Genomic DNA, 17,869 nt, shown 5'->3' on the forward strand with positions numbered 1-17,869 from the left:
TGATAGGCTCCCTTCACATGGCAGTAATTCTGCCAAATGGCCAAAGATAAGTTAGAATGAGTGACACGTGGAGAAACTGTTTTGGTTTTAGTATGGGGTTAAGGCATTAGGGATCAAGAGACACATTAGAGGACAACATCTTATCTTTCCCCAATGTAGAAACTCTTACTCTGTGAATAGAGATTTAGGTGTATTAATTAGTCTGTCACCATGTCACAACGAGGAAGGGTGCTCTCATTCTCCAGCAGCCATTCTTTGTCCCTCCAGCAATAACCTATAGCATCTGTAATATAATGAAAGTGCCCAAGGTGTTTCACATAGTAAAACAAAGTATGACAAGGCGATATCTGGTCAGATGACCAAATGCTTGGTCAAAGAAGAGATGTTAAGGAATGTCTTAAAGGAAGAAAGCAAGGTGGAGAGATTTAAGGGAGGTATTTCAGAGCTTTGGAACAAGGCTATTGAAGGGTCAGTCACCAATGGTAGAGCAATTAAAATTGGTAAAAGGCTAGAATTAGAAGAGCATAGATCATCTCGGAGTGTTGTGGGGCTGAAGGAGATTATAGAATAGGGAGGGCAAGGCAATGGCAGGACTTGAATACAAGGATGAGAAGTTTAAAATCTAGATATTGCTTTACTAGGACCCATTGTAGGTCAGCAAACACATGGTTAATAGCTTCGGCCAAGTATGAAGTATAGAACGTGAAAGGAGAAAAACAGGGGGAAAATTCATCTGCTGCCCACACTTCTGCCATTATTTGTGACATGGAAATAATTATTGGTGAAGTTGAATGAGATTCAGAGGTGTTTGACTTAGTACTTCACAGATTCTTATTCTGAAGACATGTCAACAAAACAAATAGAACGCTGATAATAAAATAACAAGGCATCTAAATCAGGAAATATCAGAACCGTACAGGATTGTCAGGCCACACCTTCAGTAGGGATCAACCAAGACCAGGGAGACATTTACTTCCTGGAGATAGATCAATGAGTTTGTTCCCAAGGTCAGATGGCCGAATTCAGAGAAAAACATTTTTAAAACCTGTGCTTTTTAGACTTGAAAAGAGGCGACTGAGATGACACCTCAGGGTAACTGATATAGGAAAGGTACATGTGGAATTGACTTCCAATTAATTGACAGAAGGTCAAAGGCATATAGGATTAAGAGGGCAAAGGCAAAATTGGAACAAATATATCTAAATTCTTCATTAAAAATGATCAACTAGTGCAATAAACTTCTGTGAACAATAATGGAGACAAAACATGTGAAACAATTTCTTAGCTGGACATTGCATAATGGTGAACTATGGATTATTTCTGGATAAATAAAACAAGATGAGAAAAATAGCCTTCCTCCTCTTGGCAAATATACCTCAACAAGAGTTCATTACAGAAAGATACAGCTTGAACCTTTGGGTCAATTTGTCAAGAATCCCAAATCCAGCCAATGTTACTGCTGAGCAAAGAGCAAAACATTCTTTGTCTACCTTGATCTCTCTTACCATCAACTGCTCCCATCAGCAAGAGACTTTCTAAATCATGATTTCTTATTATGTGTTCAAGTAAGTCCATGGTCTCTTCCTCATCAGGGTCAGGGTTCTTTTGGTCTCAGATTTTACTTGCCCCTTTTCATTGGCAGTGTGACTTATCCAAGATACCTTCATAATTTGCCTCATAAACCACAACTTTGCAGCCTCAATTCTTCTCTGTATTGCTTCATTCATTGTCCATCACTCACTTCCCCATGTCAGAATTGGCACAATGCAGCATTCCAGGATTCTCTGCTTTGTTTTCATGGCTAGTTTTGAGTTGATCATAAAGGTCACAAACGTAGAGAAACTTTGTTATGTAGAAAAGTACGTTATCAGACAGAACATTCAACCAAGAAGAATGAATGACCAAAAATTAAAAGATGATCAACTCAAAATTAGATCTACCAACAGTCAACTGAAAAAAATACCTCCCCATAAAAATGATGGTACGAGGGAGTAGTGTTCAAGTTTGCAGATTATTCTAAAATTGGAGACATAGTTCTAAAGAGCAAAGGAAATTGCAAATGGGTGTTGATGAAGTGGTGGTGTGGCTATAAAAGTGGGAATGAAATTTGAATTTAGTAAATATGATGTAGTACGTCAGGGTTAAAAATAATAAAAGTATTAATATTTGAAGACTTAGGTTCACAAATCCTTAAAAGCAACCTCTCAGTATAAAAGCTAGTTTAGAGAGGTAAGCAGCTTATTTATACAAATGATTGTGTGATTACGGGGCAGCCAGAAATGGTGCTTGCAGCAGAGGCCACATCAACATTTGCAAGTCAATTGGATAGGGCTGCTTACACGTAAAGCAGATTCTGATCAATATGTTCAGCAGCCATTTGAATTTGCCAAATAGTGTAAACTGAAGCTGACCACGCAGGAAGAACAGGAATAGTGCCAATCTTTGCAATCACTGGTATATACACTTACATAACAATAATCAAGTCAGCATCAGAATGAGCAAATGGAAAGGCTGGTTTGGCTGCAGGTGCATTCTGCAATCACTTCATCTTCGGTTGACATTGAGATATACTTGATTAAAAGTGAAATTAATGAAGTGGTATAGGCAAAAACAGAAACCAATAAATTAAAACCCCTCAAAAATCTGACCTATTGTAAATAAATTACATTTCTCACCAATGTGAACATTCAGCTTTCAATGGGAGATTTAAAAACTGACAAAAATATGAAAAATACAATTAGCTCTGCTTTCATGTTAAACATTGGGCAGACCATTTACTTATAAATTGAACAACCGCCTCACTCTTTTTCTGTATTCGCACGACAGTCTTCTTCCTCTGTCTCTTCACAGCTCCATTTGCTTTTAAAGCCACGATCACTTTGAGTTGATGATCTATCCAAAGCTGCAACAAAACCAGAAACAGTTCATTCAGATGAAAGGCAGCCAACCACTTCCTTTCCCTTCAACATATAAAGTAGCTTAGCTAGGAAACACAATTCCACTGTATCATAAAACTCAGGCTAAGTGAACAAAATCTAGAATTGTACAGCTAAGTGTAGGTGTTTTGCCACAGTTGCAGCTATGTCAAAAAATATGGAAATTTTCAGTATTACATTAATTTTACAAATTATTTTCATCCATACAATCATCCTGTATATACCAATTTGTCCCCCTGCCACAACGCAGACAGCTTCATCAACAACTCAAGAGTAGCCTTGCCCCTAACCTGTCCCTTTCAGCTCTTGAGTTCTGCCATTTCCCCAATAAAACATCAATCTTTGAAACCTTAAATCGAAGAACCATGGGCTCGAGTGTGCACAGCATTGGAACACCACTCTCCATCCCCACTTTGTCCCCCACCTACCCACCAGTCATGCACCAACAGATCTGACTTGACCACATTACCTCCCCTTCTCAGTGGTCAGTCATGGAATCTTGCAGCACAGAAGGAGGCTGTTAAGTAGGTCATGTTAAAAAAAAGTTTATTTATTAGTCACAAGTAAGGCTTACATTAACACTGCAATGAAGTTACTATGAAATTCCCCTAGTCGCCACAGTCCGGTGCCTGTTTGGGTCAACGCACCTAACCAGCACATCCTTTCAGTGTGGGGGGAAACCGGATTACCCAAAGGAAACCCATACAGACACAGGGAGAACATGCAACCTCCACACAGACAGCGACCCAAGCCGGGAATTGAACCTGGGTCCCTGACACTGTGAAGCAGCAGTGCTAACCACTGTGCATATCATTCGAAGTGATTTGAAAAGGCTGCCCAATCTAGTCCCACATCCATGTCCCTTTGCCAAACTCTGTAAATTAGTCCTCTATAAGTACAATTGAAGTTTGAAAATTCCTATGGAATCTGCTTCTACCAGCCTTGCATGTGGCACATCGCAAATCTTAATAGTCCTTTGTGTGGAGACATTTATTCTGATGTCCCCTCCATTTGTATTGCAAATTACCTTAACTCCATGAGCTCGTTACCAATCCACTTGAGAAACAATCAGATTATTTTCCTTGCTCCATCCAAACTCCTCAATTTTGAACACCTTTATAGATCTCCTCTCAATCCTCCCCACCCTAAAGAGAACAATCCCAGTTTGTATAACCTCTCCATTTGACTGGGGTCCCTCATCCTGATCATCATTCTGCTACACCTCCTTTAGACTGTCTCCAAGACCTTGAGATCATTGTGTTGTTTAAATTTGGAAATACTGCAGCTGAAATCTAACCAGAAGTTTTGAAGGTTTAGCATGATTTCCTTGATTTTGTATCAAAGAACAAAACAGCACAGGAACAGGCCCTTTGGCCCTCCAAGCCTGCACTGATCATGTGTTCCTAACTAGACCATCCGTTTGTATCCCTCTATTCCCAGTCTGTTCATGTGGCTATCTAGATAAGTCTTAAATGATCCTAGCGTGTCTGCCTCAACCACCTTGCTTGGTAGTGCATTCCAGGCCCCCACCACCCTCTGTGTAAAATACATCCCCCGCATACCTGTATTGAACCTTGCCCCCTTTACCTTGAACTTGTGACCCCTTGTGTTTGTCATTTCTGACCTGGGAAAAAGCTTCCAACTGTTCACCCTATCTATGCCCTTCATAATTTTATAAACTTCTATTAGGTCGCCCCTCAACCTCCGTCTTTCCAGGGAGAACAACCCTAGTTTACTCAATCTCACCTCATAGCTAATACCCTCCATACCAGGCAACATCCTGATAAACCTTTTCTGCACTCTCTCCAAAGCCTCCACGTCCTTCTGGTAGTGTGGCGACCAGAACTGGATGCAGTATTCCAAATGTGGCCTGACCAACGTTCTATACAACTGCAACATCATATGCCAACTTTTATACTCTATGCCCCGTCCAATAAAGGCAAGCATAAGAAGGCAAACATACAGAAGGTCTGAGATGTGTCTATTTTAATGCCAGGAGTGTAGTGAATAAAGTGGATGAGCTTGGAGCGTGGATTGCTGCTTCGAATTGTGATGTGGTGGCCATTACGGAGACTTGGATGTCTCAGGGACAGGACTGGGTGCTTCAGGTGCCGGGTTTTAGATGTTTCAGGAAGGACAGGGAGGGAGGCAAGAGAGGGGGGGGAGTGGCACTGTTGATCAGGGATAGTGTCACGGCTGTAGAGAAGGTGGACGCCGTGGAGAGACTGACTACGGAATCTCTGTGGGTGGAGGTTAGGAACAGGAAGGGGTCGGTAACTTTGCTGGGTGTTTTCTATAGGCCGCCCAATAGTAACAGAGATGTTGAGGAGCAGATGGGGAAACAGATCCTGGAGAGATGTAGGAATAACAGAGTTGTCGTGATGGGAGATTTTAATTTCCCAAACATAGATTGGAATATCCCTAGGGCTAGGGGTTTGGATGGAGAGGAGTTTGTTAGGTGTGTCCAGGAGAGTTTCCTGACACAGTATGTGGATAAGCCTACTAGAGGAGAGGCTGTTCTTGATCTGGTGCTGGCTAATGAACCTGGACAGGTGGAGGATCTCTCGGTGGGTGAGCATCTTGGGGATAGCGATCATAATTCTATCTCCTTCACGATAGCATTGGAAAGAGATAGGGTCAGGCAAGCTAGGAAAGTGTTTCTCTGGAGTAAAGGGAAATACAGTGTCATCAGGGAGGAAATTAGACGGGTAAATTGGAAGGAGGCATTCTTGGGGAAAAGTACCGAAGGAAAGTGGAGGATTTTCAAGGAATGTTTGTCTGGAGCTCTGCATGACAACGTTCCGATGAGACAGGGGGGTGTTGGTAGGGTACGGGAACCGTGGTGCACGAAGGTTGTGATGAACCTGGTAAATAAGAAAAGAGAGGCGTACAGAAGGTTCAGAGAGCTAGGAGGTGTTAAGGATTTAGAGGAGTATACGCGATGTAGGAAGGAGCTTAAGAAGGAAATTAGGAGAGCGAGAAGGGGTCATGAGAAGACCTTGGCGGGTAAGATTAAGGAGAATCCCAAGGCTTTCTACAAATATGTCAAGAGTAAAAGGATGAGATGTGAAGGCATAGGACCCTTAAAAGGTGAAGGGGGAAAAGTTTGTGCGGAACCGTTAGAAATGGCGGAGGTGCTTAATGAATACTTTACCTCGGTATTCACGGTGGAAAGGGATCTGGGTGGTTGTACTGCTGGATTGCGGAGGACAGAAAGGATCGAGCATGTGGACATAAAGAAAGAGGATGTGTTGGAACTATTGAATGGCATCAAGGTTGGTAAGTCGCCGGGACCGGATGGGATGTACCCCAGGTTACTGTGGGAGGCGAGGGAGGAGATTGCGGAGCCTTTGGCGATGATCTTTGCATCGTCGATGGAGACGGGAGAGGTTCCGGAGGATTGGAGGATTGCGGATGTGGTCCCTATATTCAAGAAAGGGAACAGGGACAGCCCGGGAAATTACCGACCGGTGAGTCTAACCTCAGTGGTTGGTAAGTTGATGGAGAGGATCCTGAGAGACAGGATTTATGATCATCTAGAGAAGTTTAGTATGATCAAAAGTAGTCAGCACGGCTTTGTCAGGGGCAGGTCGTGCCTTACGAGCCTGGTTGAGTTCTTTGAAAATGTGACCAAGCACATTGACGAAGGAAGAGCGGTGGATGTGGTCTATATGGACTTCAGCAAAGCGTTCGATAAGGTCCCCCATGCAAGACTTCTTGAGAAAGTGAGAGGGCATGGGATCCAAGGGGCTGTTGCCTTGTGGATCCAGAACTGGCTTGCCTGCAGAAGGCAGAGAGTGGCTGTGGAGGGGTCTTTCTCTGCATGGAGGTCAGTGACCAGTGGAGTGCCCCAGGGATCTGTTCTGGGACCCTTGCTGTTTGTCATTTTCATAAATGACCTGGATGAGGAAGTGGAGGGATGGGTTGGTAAGTTTGCTGACGACACCAAGGTAGGTGGTGTTGTGGATAGTTTGGAGGGATGTCAGAAGTTGCAGCGAGACATAGATAGAATGCAAGACTGGGCGGAGAAGTGGCAGATGGACTTCAACCCGGATAAGTGTGTAGTGATCCATTTTGGCAGATCCAATGGGATGAAGCAGCAGTATAAAATGAAGGGTACCATTCTTAGCAGTGTAGAGGATCAGAAGGACCTTGGGGTCCGGGTCCATAGGACTCTTAAATCGGCCTCGCAGGTGGAGGATGCGGTCAAGAAGGCGTATGGCGTACTAGCCTTCATTAATCGGGGGATTGAGTTTAGGAGTCGGGAGATAATGCTGCAGCTTTATAGGACCCTGGTTAGACCCCACTTGGAGTACTGCGCGCAGTTCTGGTCACCTCATTACAGGAAAGATGTTGAAGCCATTGAAAGGGTGCAGAGGAGATTTACAAGGATGTTGCCTGGATTGGGGGGCATGCCTTATGAGGATAGGTTGAGGGAGCTTGGTCTCTTCTCCCTGGAGAGACGAAGGATGAGAGGTGACCTGATAGAGGTTTACAAGATGTTGAGGGGTCTGGATAGGGTGGACTCTCAGAGGCTATTTCCAAGGGCTGAAATGGTTGCTACGAGAGGACACAGGTTTAAGGTGCTGGGGGGTAGGTACAGGGGGGATGTCAGGGGTAAGTTTTTCACTCAGAGGGTGGTGGGTGAGTGGAATCGGCTGACGTCGGTGGTGGTGGAGGCAAACTCGTTGGGGTCTTTTAAGAGACTTCTGGATGAGTACATGGGATTTAATGGGATTGAGGGCTATAGATAGGCCTAGAGGTGGGGATGTGATCGGCGCAACTTGTGGGCCGAAGGGCCTGTTTGTGCTGTGGCTTTCTATGTTCTATGTTCTATACCATATGCCTTCTTCACCACCTTTTCCACCTGTGCTGCCACCTTTAAGGATCTGTGGACTTGAGCACCCAGATCCCTCTGTGTGTCTATACTCCTGATGGTTCTGCCATTTATTGTATAGCTCCCCCTTGCATTAGATCTACCAAAATGCATCACTTCGCATTTATCTGGATTAAGTTCCATCTGCCATTTCTCCGCCCAATTTTCCAGCCTATATCCTACTGTATTCTCTGACAATGTTCATCACTATCCGCAACTCCAGCAATCTTTGTGTCATCCGCAAACTTACTAATCAGACCAGCTACATCTTCTTCCAAATCATATATATATATATCACAAACAGAGGTCCCAGTACAGAGCCCTGCGGAACACCACTAGTCACAGACCTCCAATCAGAAAAAGACCCTTCCACTGCTACCCTCTGTCTTCTATGGCCAACACAGTAAGAAGTTTAACAACACCAGGTTAAAGTCCAACAGGTTTATTTGGTAGCAAAAGCCACACAAGCTTTTGTTTAGCTTGTGTGGCTTTTGCTACCAAATAAACCTGTTGGACTTTAACCTGGTGTTGTTAAACTTCTTACTGTGTTTACCCCAGTCCAACGCCGGCATCTCCACTTCTATGGCCAAGCCAGTTCTGTACCCATCTAGCTAGCTCACCTTTGATCCCGTGAGATTTAACCTTTTGCACCAGCCTGCCATGAGGGACCTTGTCAAACGCTTTACTAAAATCCATGTAGACGACATCCATGGCCCTACCCTCGTCAATCATTTTTGTCACCTCCTCAAAAAACTCAACCAAATTTGTGATGCATGACCTCCCTCGTACAAAACCACGTTGTCTATCGCTAATGAGACTATTCAGTTCTAAATGTGTATAGATCCTATCTCTAAGAATCTTCTCCAACAATTTCCCTACCACAGACGTCAAGCTCACTGGCCTATAATTACCCGGGTTATCCTTGCTACCCTTCTTAAATAATGGGACCACATTTGCTATCCTCCAATCCTTTGGGACCTCACCTGTGTCCAATAAAGAAACAAAGATTTCTGTTAGAGGCCCAGTAATTTCATCTCTTGTCTCTCTCAGTAATCTAGGACAGATGCTATCTGGCCCTGGGGATTTGTCTACCATAATGCTTCCTAAAACACCTAACACTTCCTCCCTTGTAATTGCGATTTGTTCCAACAGGTCTACACATCCCTCTGAGACACTACCAATCAACGTGTCCCTCTCCTTTGTGAATACTGATGCAAAGTATTCATTTAGGATCTCACCTACGTCCTCGGGTTCTAAGCATAATTCCCCTCCTTTGTTCTCAAGAGATCCGACTCTTTCTCTTTATCAATATGCTTATTTACAAAGCTACGTATCCTATATGACTTCTTGCTCTGACTGTTTCAAAGATTTGTGAATATGCATTCACAAACTCCCCCATACCATTGAGACTATGCTGCTACTGTGTTAATCCCAAGTTATATGACCTTCAATTTTTAATTTAATCTGCCTTGTCTGCCCATGTTGCCAGTTTGTTTATGTTCTCCTAAAGCCCACTATTATCTTCCTCACCATCTATTATGTTGCCAAATTTAATATCATCCACAAGCTCTGAAATTGAACTCCTTTATCCAAGTTCAGATTACTTAAGAAAAGAAAGTCCTAATACTGATCTCCAGGGACCCCTGGAGATCAGTATTAGGATATTTCTCTAGTTAGACAAACACCCACTTATCAATACTGTCTGCTGCTTATACCATAGCCAATTGTATATTCTTAAATTACCACTGTCTTTTAATCCCATGTGCATCTATTTTCCAAATAAGTGTAGTACATGGTACTTTATTAAATGCCTTCTGAAAGTCCCTATATACACAACAGCCACTGTTCCATCAATCCTCTCTCTCACTTCAAAACAAGCAGACTAGTCAGACATTATTTGCCTTTAACAAATCTTTTCTAGTTGTCCTTTATTAACCTATGCTTGTCCACAGAATTCATTTTGTACTTGGCAGGGGTTTCTACTGGTTTTGCCAACTCAGACATTATGATGACTGAACTCTAATTACTAGGTTTATCACTCTCCTCTTAAAAAAAAAAGTGTAATGTCTAAACATACAAATGTAGGAACCAAAGAAAGAGCAGTAGGCCATTTGGCCCCTCAAGCCTGCTCTGCCATTTTAAGACAAAGACTGATCCTCAACTCAATTGTCCTATCTAATCCCCATATCTCTCAATACTCTTAGTATCAAAAGAAGCTATCAATCCGTATTGAATACACTCAACAACTCAGCATTCAAAGCCCTCACATATAGAGAATTTCAAAGATTCACAACCCTTGGAGTGAAGAAATTTCTCACCTCAGTCCAAAGTGGCCATGCTCTTCAGACTATGGTCCCTAGTTCAAGACTCCGCAGCCAGGAAAAAAAGCCTCTCAGCATCTACCCTGTCAGAATCTGAAATGTTTCAATGAGTTATTCTAAACTCCAGAGAATAAAGGCCTATGCTACTTACTCACTTCTCAGAACAAACTTCTCACCCCAGGAATCAATTTAATGAAAATTTACTTTAGATGACAATGATGGCGATAACTCTTGTGTTCATGAGTCATCACAGAATCTTTCAGCACAGAAGGGTGCTATTCAGTCCATTCTGTCTGCACCATTTCTCCAAAAGAGCAATTCAATTCTGCCCGACAAAGCACAAGATTCTTAAATACCCAAATATCTCCCTTATTTCACAATAACTAGAAAGGGATGTCGTATTCAAGACCATAACTGATGACTATTTGATGAAGTACATTCTACTGTTTTGGATATAGAGTTCAACATCCCATTACCTCAAAGAACCCACTAAGAATCCTAAATCATTGAACTCCATTCTCATTTATTTCAACACAATTCACCGAGTAGCTTACTTTTTCCTTTTTTCATTCGTTCATGGGATATGAGCACCGCTGTCAAGGCCAACATTTATTGCTCATTCTGAAAATTCAAGGGAAGTTTCCACTTCCTAACATTTTCTTGGGGTCAGTAACCCAAAAATATAAAAGAAGGGCAGTTCAGAACATCGGAATCAGCACTGTAAATCAGTGTAAATCTGAAGCAGGGTGCAAATCCACAAATGTCCTAAATGCTATTCATTCTGACTCGAACCATCATAAAGGCAAGGACTGCCTTTACTCACATCCCCTTGCACTAAAGGCTAACATACTTTGCTTTCCAAATTGCTTGATGCATCTGCATGTTTGCAGTGAATTATGAACAAGAACATCCAGGTCCCTTTGGAAATCAACACTTCCTAATCTCTCCCCATTGAAGAAATACCCTGCATTTCTGTTTTCCCTACCAAAGTGGATAACTTCACATTTTGCCATATTATCTGAAGCTGCCGTGTTCTTTGCCCATTCACTTAGTTTGTCTAAATCTGCTTGAATCTTCCTTACAACTCACTACCACAAAGTTTTATGTCACCAACAAGCTTGGAAATATTACATTTGATTCCCAGAATCACTGATCTAGGTTGTGAATAGCTGGGAATCAAGCACTGATCCTTGCAGCCTGTCAGCCTGAGAATTATCAGTTTATCCCTACTCTGTTTTCAGTCCATTAGCCAATTCTCAATCCATGCTAGTACATTTCCCACAATCCCATGATCTCTAATTTTGCTTCCTACCCTCCTGTGTGGAACCTTATCCCATGCTTTCTAAAAATTCAAAAACACCACATCCACTGATTCTTCCTCGGCTAGTATCACAACAAAAACGCCAACCAGTTTCCCTTTCATAAATCCACGCCGACTCTGCTCAATCTCATTATTTTCTAAGTTATCACATCCTTTATAGTAGATGTTAACATTTGATATCCTACTACTGATGTTAGGCTAACAGGTCTCAGTTCCCGGTTTTCTTTCTCCCTTCTTCTTAAATAGTGGGGTTAAATTTTCTACTTTCCAATCTTCAGGCATTATTCCAGAATCTATAGAATTTTAAAATATCACCAATACATCCAGTGTCTCTACCTCCACCTCTTTCAACACTCTGGAATGTAAATCATCAGGCACAGAGATTTTACAACTTTCAGTCCCATTACTTTCTCCAGCATCACTTTTATACTAATTTCTTCAGATTCTCAATCTCACGAGTCCTTTGGCTCCCAATATTTCAGGGAGGTATTTTTATATCTTTCTCCGTGAAGACAGACATATTAAAACATTTTAGTTTCTCTGCCATTTCTTTATTACCCATTATAAATAATCTATTCTCTGCCTGTATTAATCCAACATTTGTCCTAACCTTTTCCTTATTGCATACCTGTAGAAATGTTTACAGTGACGTAACCACTATGCCACCATCCCCATGTGCCCATTTCCTCTATTTGTAATTTTTTATGCTTGCCACATTAAATTCACCATCCACTGGTCTGAAAACTCACATTTTAGTCAACTCCGTCTGCAATTTCTGAGTTCTGACTTTACATTCCAGTGTCCCATCTAGTTTGATTCATGTGCAAACCTGACCACTTTGCAATGAGTATCTGAATGCAGGCCATTTGTGCAAGCTAGAACAGGGTTCTGTCACTGAGCCCCGAGGTACCCCAGCCATAATTCCCCGAATGAGTACTTGTTATTTCCTGCTTTTCGGGCAGTTTTTTCACCATTCCCAGAGCTTACCCAAATTACCCTCTGAATCTGCGCTTGCTGATGTTAGCTAGGTTTTTGATGTCCAAATTATCCTTAAATTTACTCCAGATAATTGATTCCATTATTTTACACAGAATAAAAGATTTATCAATGGCTCTCTAATTGTTCACGTGCAGCATGTGTTTACAAAAATGATACCTGGATTTTAAGGGTTAAGTAATGAGGAGAGATTATTAAAATTCAGCCCATTTCCTCTAGAATTTGAAAGTTAAGGGGTGATCTGATTGAAGTCTTCAAGATATTAACAGAAAAACACAGATAAAGATAAACTATTTCCACCGGATGGAGATTCTAGAACTAGGGGGCATAATCTAAAAATTAGGGCCAGACTGTTCAGGAGAGATGTTAGGAAGCACTTCTACACACAAATGGTGGTAGAGGTTGAAGGAGGAAATTTTCCAGAAAACCATATTTGTATCATCAAATATATTTTTATTGGACTAATTGGCACCACTCATAACGGGCCAACAATGCAGAGGGGCACCCCCGGATGGATATTCGATCGGGTCTCCCCCTGCACAGCTGAGAGACTCACGAATTTCAGAAACTGCGGGAGATCCCTAATCTGCCTAGCAACAGCCTGTAGCTGCATTTTAAACTGGCCAAGGAAGATCAAGATCCCTATGAAACGAGACAGAGAGTGGGTTATCAAAACCAAGCTATCACTGAAATATTACCAATTCGGCCAAGGCAGACATAAAAATCTAAGAGATAAGGATAAAAGGTTAAGAATGAAATACCCCAGACACCCAACAGGACAGGATGACATTAACACTCAATCTCACAAGCAGGAAACACAGACACGGAACAATAGGACCAATTTAAATAAGAGGACACATAGAGATAGTAATGGGAAACGCATTTAGACACCGGGGCAGGACCAAGTAATCCCATTAACACGAACACACACCATACAAATGCTAATCCATGAAACTTCCTAGGGACTTTTGAAACTGACAGACCACTTTATACATTGTGTAAAAAAAGGCATAATCAAATGTTCCCGCGCGAATTTTGGATCCCTATAAAGATCCAGAGCTGATGTGATTTAATTGAGATCAACGTGGCCAAGCCACTGTTTCTGAGCTGGCTACGGGGGTCTCCCTAGGATCCTAGTAAATTGTACAATAAAGACACGCTTTGAACCTTGATTTGCGACTCGGCTTCTATTCTGTGCTGGTAAGGGATTTTTCCCTACAACAAAATGGCGTAGTCACGGCAGGATTTGATATCTGACTTCTGACTGATGGCCACAGTTTGAAAGTCGGGATCAAATTTAAACGAATCTGATACAAATCCAGAGCAGTCAAAGGCGAGTGCAGGTCTCCGTTCAAAGTGAGGTACCTTTAAGGGTTAGGGTTTGTCTGTTTTAAGTATTGTTGTCTTGTAGAACTGTATAATCTTGCCTAAGTTTTTAAATTGAAACAGAAGTCCGCACTAAAGAGGTACAGGTCAGAACGACCGCGTGGAAGAAGGTAAGTAACTTTTAACTTTAATAGGAGTAAAGGACCAGAGGTAAAGATAACAGGTTTTGGGCTATTTGATAACAGGAATTAAGACTAATATAAAGATAAGTACCGCATGCAGAACTAATTGGTGTAACTAACCCAGGATTGTAAATGAAACCACTGTCTGTGCCAAGGCAATAGGACAAGGGAGTGCTTGACTCAAGGTGCCCTACCCTAAACTGGACGTTAAGAGGAGAAATCTCCCACGCTAAGGTTGGGTTTTGAAGCGGGCGCTAAGAGGCACAGGCACTCAGGGTGCAAGGCACGGACAGTGTAAATCGGGTGACAACACTGACTCTGAAGGGACGAACAACCTCAGAGTCGATACAGTTACTAACTATAACAGGGGCTTTGATAACAGAGTACAGGTGTGTAAGTGTTGAGGAAAAGTGGACCCGATCCATCCTGACCAAGAGACACGACGACGGAGGATCCATTAGGGACCCGGGCGGAGTTTGATAACCTTGTTCGTCTGTAGGGAACACCACAGCCCATAGCAGGATACCCGGTTTTGGGGGGTAACGGATCAACCCTGCTAGTGGGGGTGGTGGCCGAGCGGGAGGCGTTGTACTTAGAGGGGCTGGGAACAGGGGCGGACAAACCCACTAAACAACCAGCACACATCCCAATAAGACAACACAAAATAGTCCAAGCGTGAGGTGTCAGGAATAGTTGGGGGAGCCCAGGGGAAAGAGACCCACTGGAACCTCACTACGAGAACCTACAGCAATACAGACGGTGCTGGGGCAGTATCAGTGACAGGAGATAAGGGAGAGAGTTGAGGCACTTTTACTGTAGCAGCCAGCATACGGGGGTTGCAGGACTGCTAGACAGAAAAATGGCAGACCACGTTGTTAAGGGAGAAACTGCAGTAGCTCTCATTTTGAAGTATCTGTTAGCCAGAGAAGCGATTGTTGCAAAGATGAAACGGAATGGGTGGAACGCATCACAAACTTTAGAAGATCAAAGAAAGTGGGTAGACGGAGTTAAACGGGACAAAACAAAAGTGATGGGAGTAATATTAGTGACCCAGTTAGCTGGACTAATTGAGGAAGTAAATGCCTCTATGGAGGAGAGACACAAAGAGACAGAGCAAATTAAAGTATTACAGGAGAGAGTGAGGGAATTAGAATACAGAAACCACACTGCGGAGATAACGCAGAGATCAGAGGAAACGGACCCTCGGCGCCCATACGAGTCAGTGCAGAAACATACAGCCACTCCAGCATCAAAAGAAAACATAGACAATTATAATCTAGCGCCAGTCACGAGAGGAGGGACGTTAGCACAACCAAAGGCAACCTATAAGCCTTTTACGCCAGGGGAAAGGCAGCAGATGGATAGGAGAGATCTTAGTTTTTGTATTTCAGTGTGTTTGTGAGATCTGGTAGCTTGTCGAATGTAGGTGGTTGTTGTTGTAATTAGATTGAGAGCAGGGAGCTCTTTGTTCCTGTGGAATGTTTGCTACAGGCAGTAGGTGCAGTACATTGCACCTTGGTTTAGCCTCAGGGGGGCTGGGAGAGTGTTAAAACTGTAAAGATTCAAGTGATAGGATTTCTTGAATTTACTTCTGCTTTGAGTCAATTACAGTTTGGAAGAAAGAAGAATAAAAGCGATTGTCTTAATCAATGCTCAGTATTCTCTTTGAATGTTTTACACTCATCCCAGTCTGAAATGATAAGTTTGAATGAAAAAGGATGTACTGTGGAATGACTTTTGGAAGCTTCCATGTGTGTGTCTGTGTGTGTTTAAACAAAGTGGTTGCGTGGATGCTTTGTTGTTGTTTGTTTTAATGTTAAGAAAGGATTTAAACCTTGGAAGGAAGCATGTGCTCTTTCCTTTGTCTTGAAGTAGAAATTATAAGAGTTAGTTGAGGAGTTAAGAGAAGAAAATAAGTTATTTTGTGGAAAGATAGAAAAGCAGGAACAAAAGACTGAGGTCTATGAATCAGTTTAAAGTGTATCAAGTCAGTGAAATACAGTATTAATCGCAGAATATCGCGATTTGCGAACGTCAGATAGTTTAGTATTCTGAACTAGTTAAAATTATGTACTGCCGTCGGAATTTCATGAGCCATCAAGGTTCAAGGTTTGCCAAATATAAAAGCACTGCAAAGCTTAAAACCTAGCCAGTTAAGAAACCAAAATGTTCCTAATCAAATAACTGGTATGTATTGTACCTGCTTTGATTTTGATTCGGCGCCTGTTACTTTTCCTAGAGTGCGGGGGTTTCGATCTGGAGCTCAGTTTAAAAAAAGAAACGGCTTAAATTAAAAGGGTTTGGATATCACGGGTACGATGTGTAAAGTGGTATGATACAACTGCCGCTTGATTATTTTTATTATACAGTATAGCACTGCCATATAGACACAAGAATAACATCAAATCCTGAAAAGCCTTAACCAACTTTGTATGATATATTCATATACTATATTGGGCATGGATAAAGACATAATTATTTTGTGAAGTACTGTGGTGTAGCGCTTGCACGCAAACAGATGATCAAATTAGAGATAGTGTAAGAGTACTCATATAAAGATCGGAACTGTATGGCATGTGATTTTAATGGGGAAAGCGATGTCTTTTGATAAGATTACATACAAATGAATGGATGTCCAATTGCAGCCAAAAAAGGCCAGTACAAAGTGTTATTTAATTCACACTAAGCTTGCTATGGATGGGGGATGCCAATTCAAGTTGATTCGGACCAGGGAACACATTTCACAGGAAAGGTTCTGAAAAACATTTGCCAACTATTAGGAATAAAACAAAAATTTCACATCCCCTATCACCCACAAAGTTCCGGGATGGTGGAGAGGATGAATCGGACTCTAAAAATAACAATGGCAAAAGCAATGCAATCCTCAGGTAGAAATTGGACAGAAGTCCTACCTGCAGTTCTGATGAGGCTTAGGGCGACCACAAATCGAACTACCGGCTTGACTCCATACGAGCTGATGACCGGGCGAGCAATGCACTTACCCGAAAACATTATTACAGGCTGGACAGATGTGGGTCCGATAAAAGATAGGATCCGACAATACATCCGAGACCTTAGCACCCAATTGAAGGGGATGCGCCGGTCCGTAATTTCTAATCAGGCACAGGTCGACGCAGAGGGGGACTCAGAAATATTACCAGAAGTCCCAAAAGCCGGGAGCCGGGTATTAACAAAAGTGCTTCCTGCAAAACCAGGATTTGCCCCAAGATGGCACGGACCTTACGAGGTCATTATTAGCGGAGATACCTGTGCCTGTATAGATATAAGAGGACAGGGGGTCTGGAAACACTGGACCCAATTAAAACTATATGAGGACAAATAAACTAAAAAAAATACCGTTTTGCTCATTCAACTTCCACAGGAACCAGGACCAGATCCACTATCAAGACGTCGGAACCAACTACCTTTAATTTGATTGCCTGTTTATTTTTTGTATATACTGTAATTGTAAAATACTGTTGAAAAAAAAAAAAAGAGCGATATGGGAACAGGGACATATCTGATAATAACCCTGACCATTGTAAATACACTCCAGCATACGAGGGTTAGGGGAGCAGAACCACCAATCATGGAAGGAAACCTATTCCTGAGAACACACATCCAGATCTATGGGAATAGGACCGCTTGTTACCCCTCAGCGCGATCAGTAAACTCCCTATTCATAGCAACACCAGGGTGGCTCCCACAAGAGTTATTCACTATTGACACATCGGGGGCACCCTGCAAAGAACATATTGGGTACTTTAAGCAAGGGATACAAGGAAGGTGTGTAGAGCTCACTGAGCCGGGAATTCTAAGGGGGACGGGACCCCAACCGGAGGAGACACATGGGAACTACCCACAATGTTTTAAGGGAGAGGGATGGGGGTGCGTGCATGCCTTTGTCCCTA

The 17,869-nt window shown here is 42.4% G+C and overlaps 1 protein-coding gene across 5 annotated transcripts in view; it reads right to left on the bottom strand.

The window, feature by feature from the left end:
* The window catches only part of senp6a (SUMO specific peptidase 6a), a 148,722-nt gene that overhangs the window by 105,373 nt on the left and 25,480 nt on the right, over nucleotides 1-17,869 (bottom strand). For all 5 annotated transcript variants that reach the window (XM_078230074.1, XM_078230071.1, XM_078230072.1 and 2 more), the window contains exon 2: nucleotides 2,803-2,902. Coding sequence is in view for 3 of the 5 variants with exons in the window: in XM_078230071.1 (XP_078086197.1) it covers nucleotides 2,803-2,902 (100 nt within the window). In the remaining 2 variants the exon portion in view is untranslated. The remainder of the gene's footprint in view (nucleotides 1-2,802; nucleotides 2,903-17,869) is intronic.

This window comes from Mustelus asterias, chromosome 15 (assembly GCF_964213995.1).
Source record: "Mustelus asterias chromosome 15, sMusAst1.hap1.1, whole genome shotgun sequence".
NCBI classification, from domain to species: domain Eukaryota; kingdom Metazoa; phylum Chordata; class Chondrichthyes; order Carcharhiniformes; family Triakidae; genus Mustelus; species Mustelus asterias.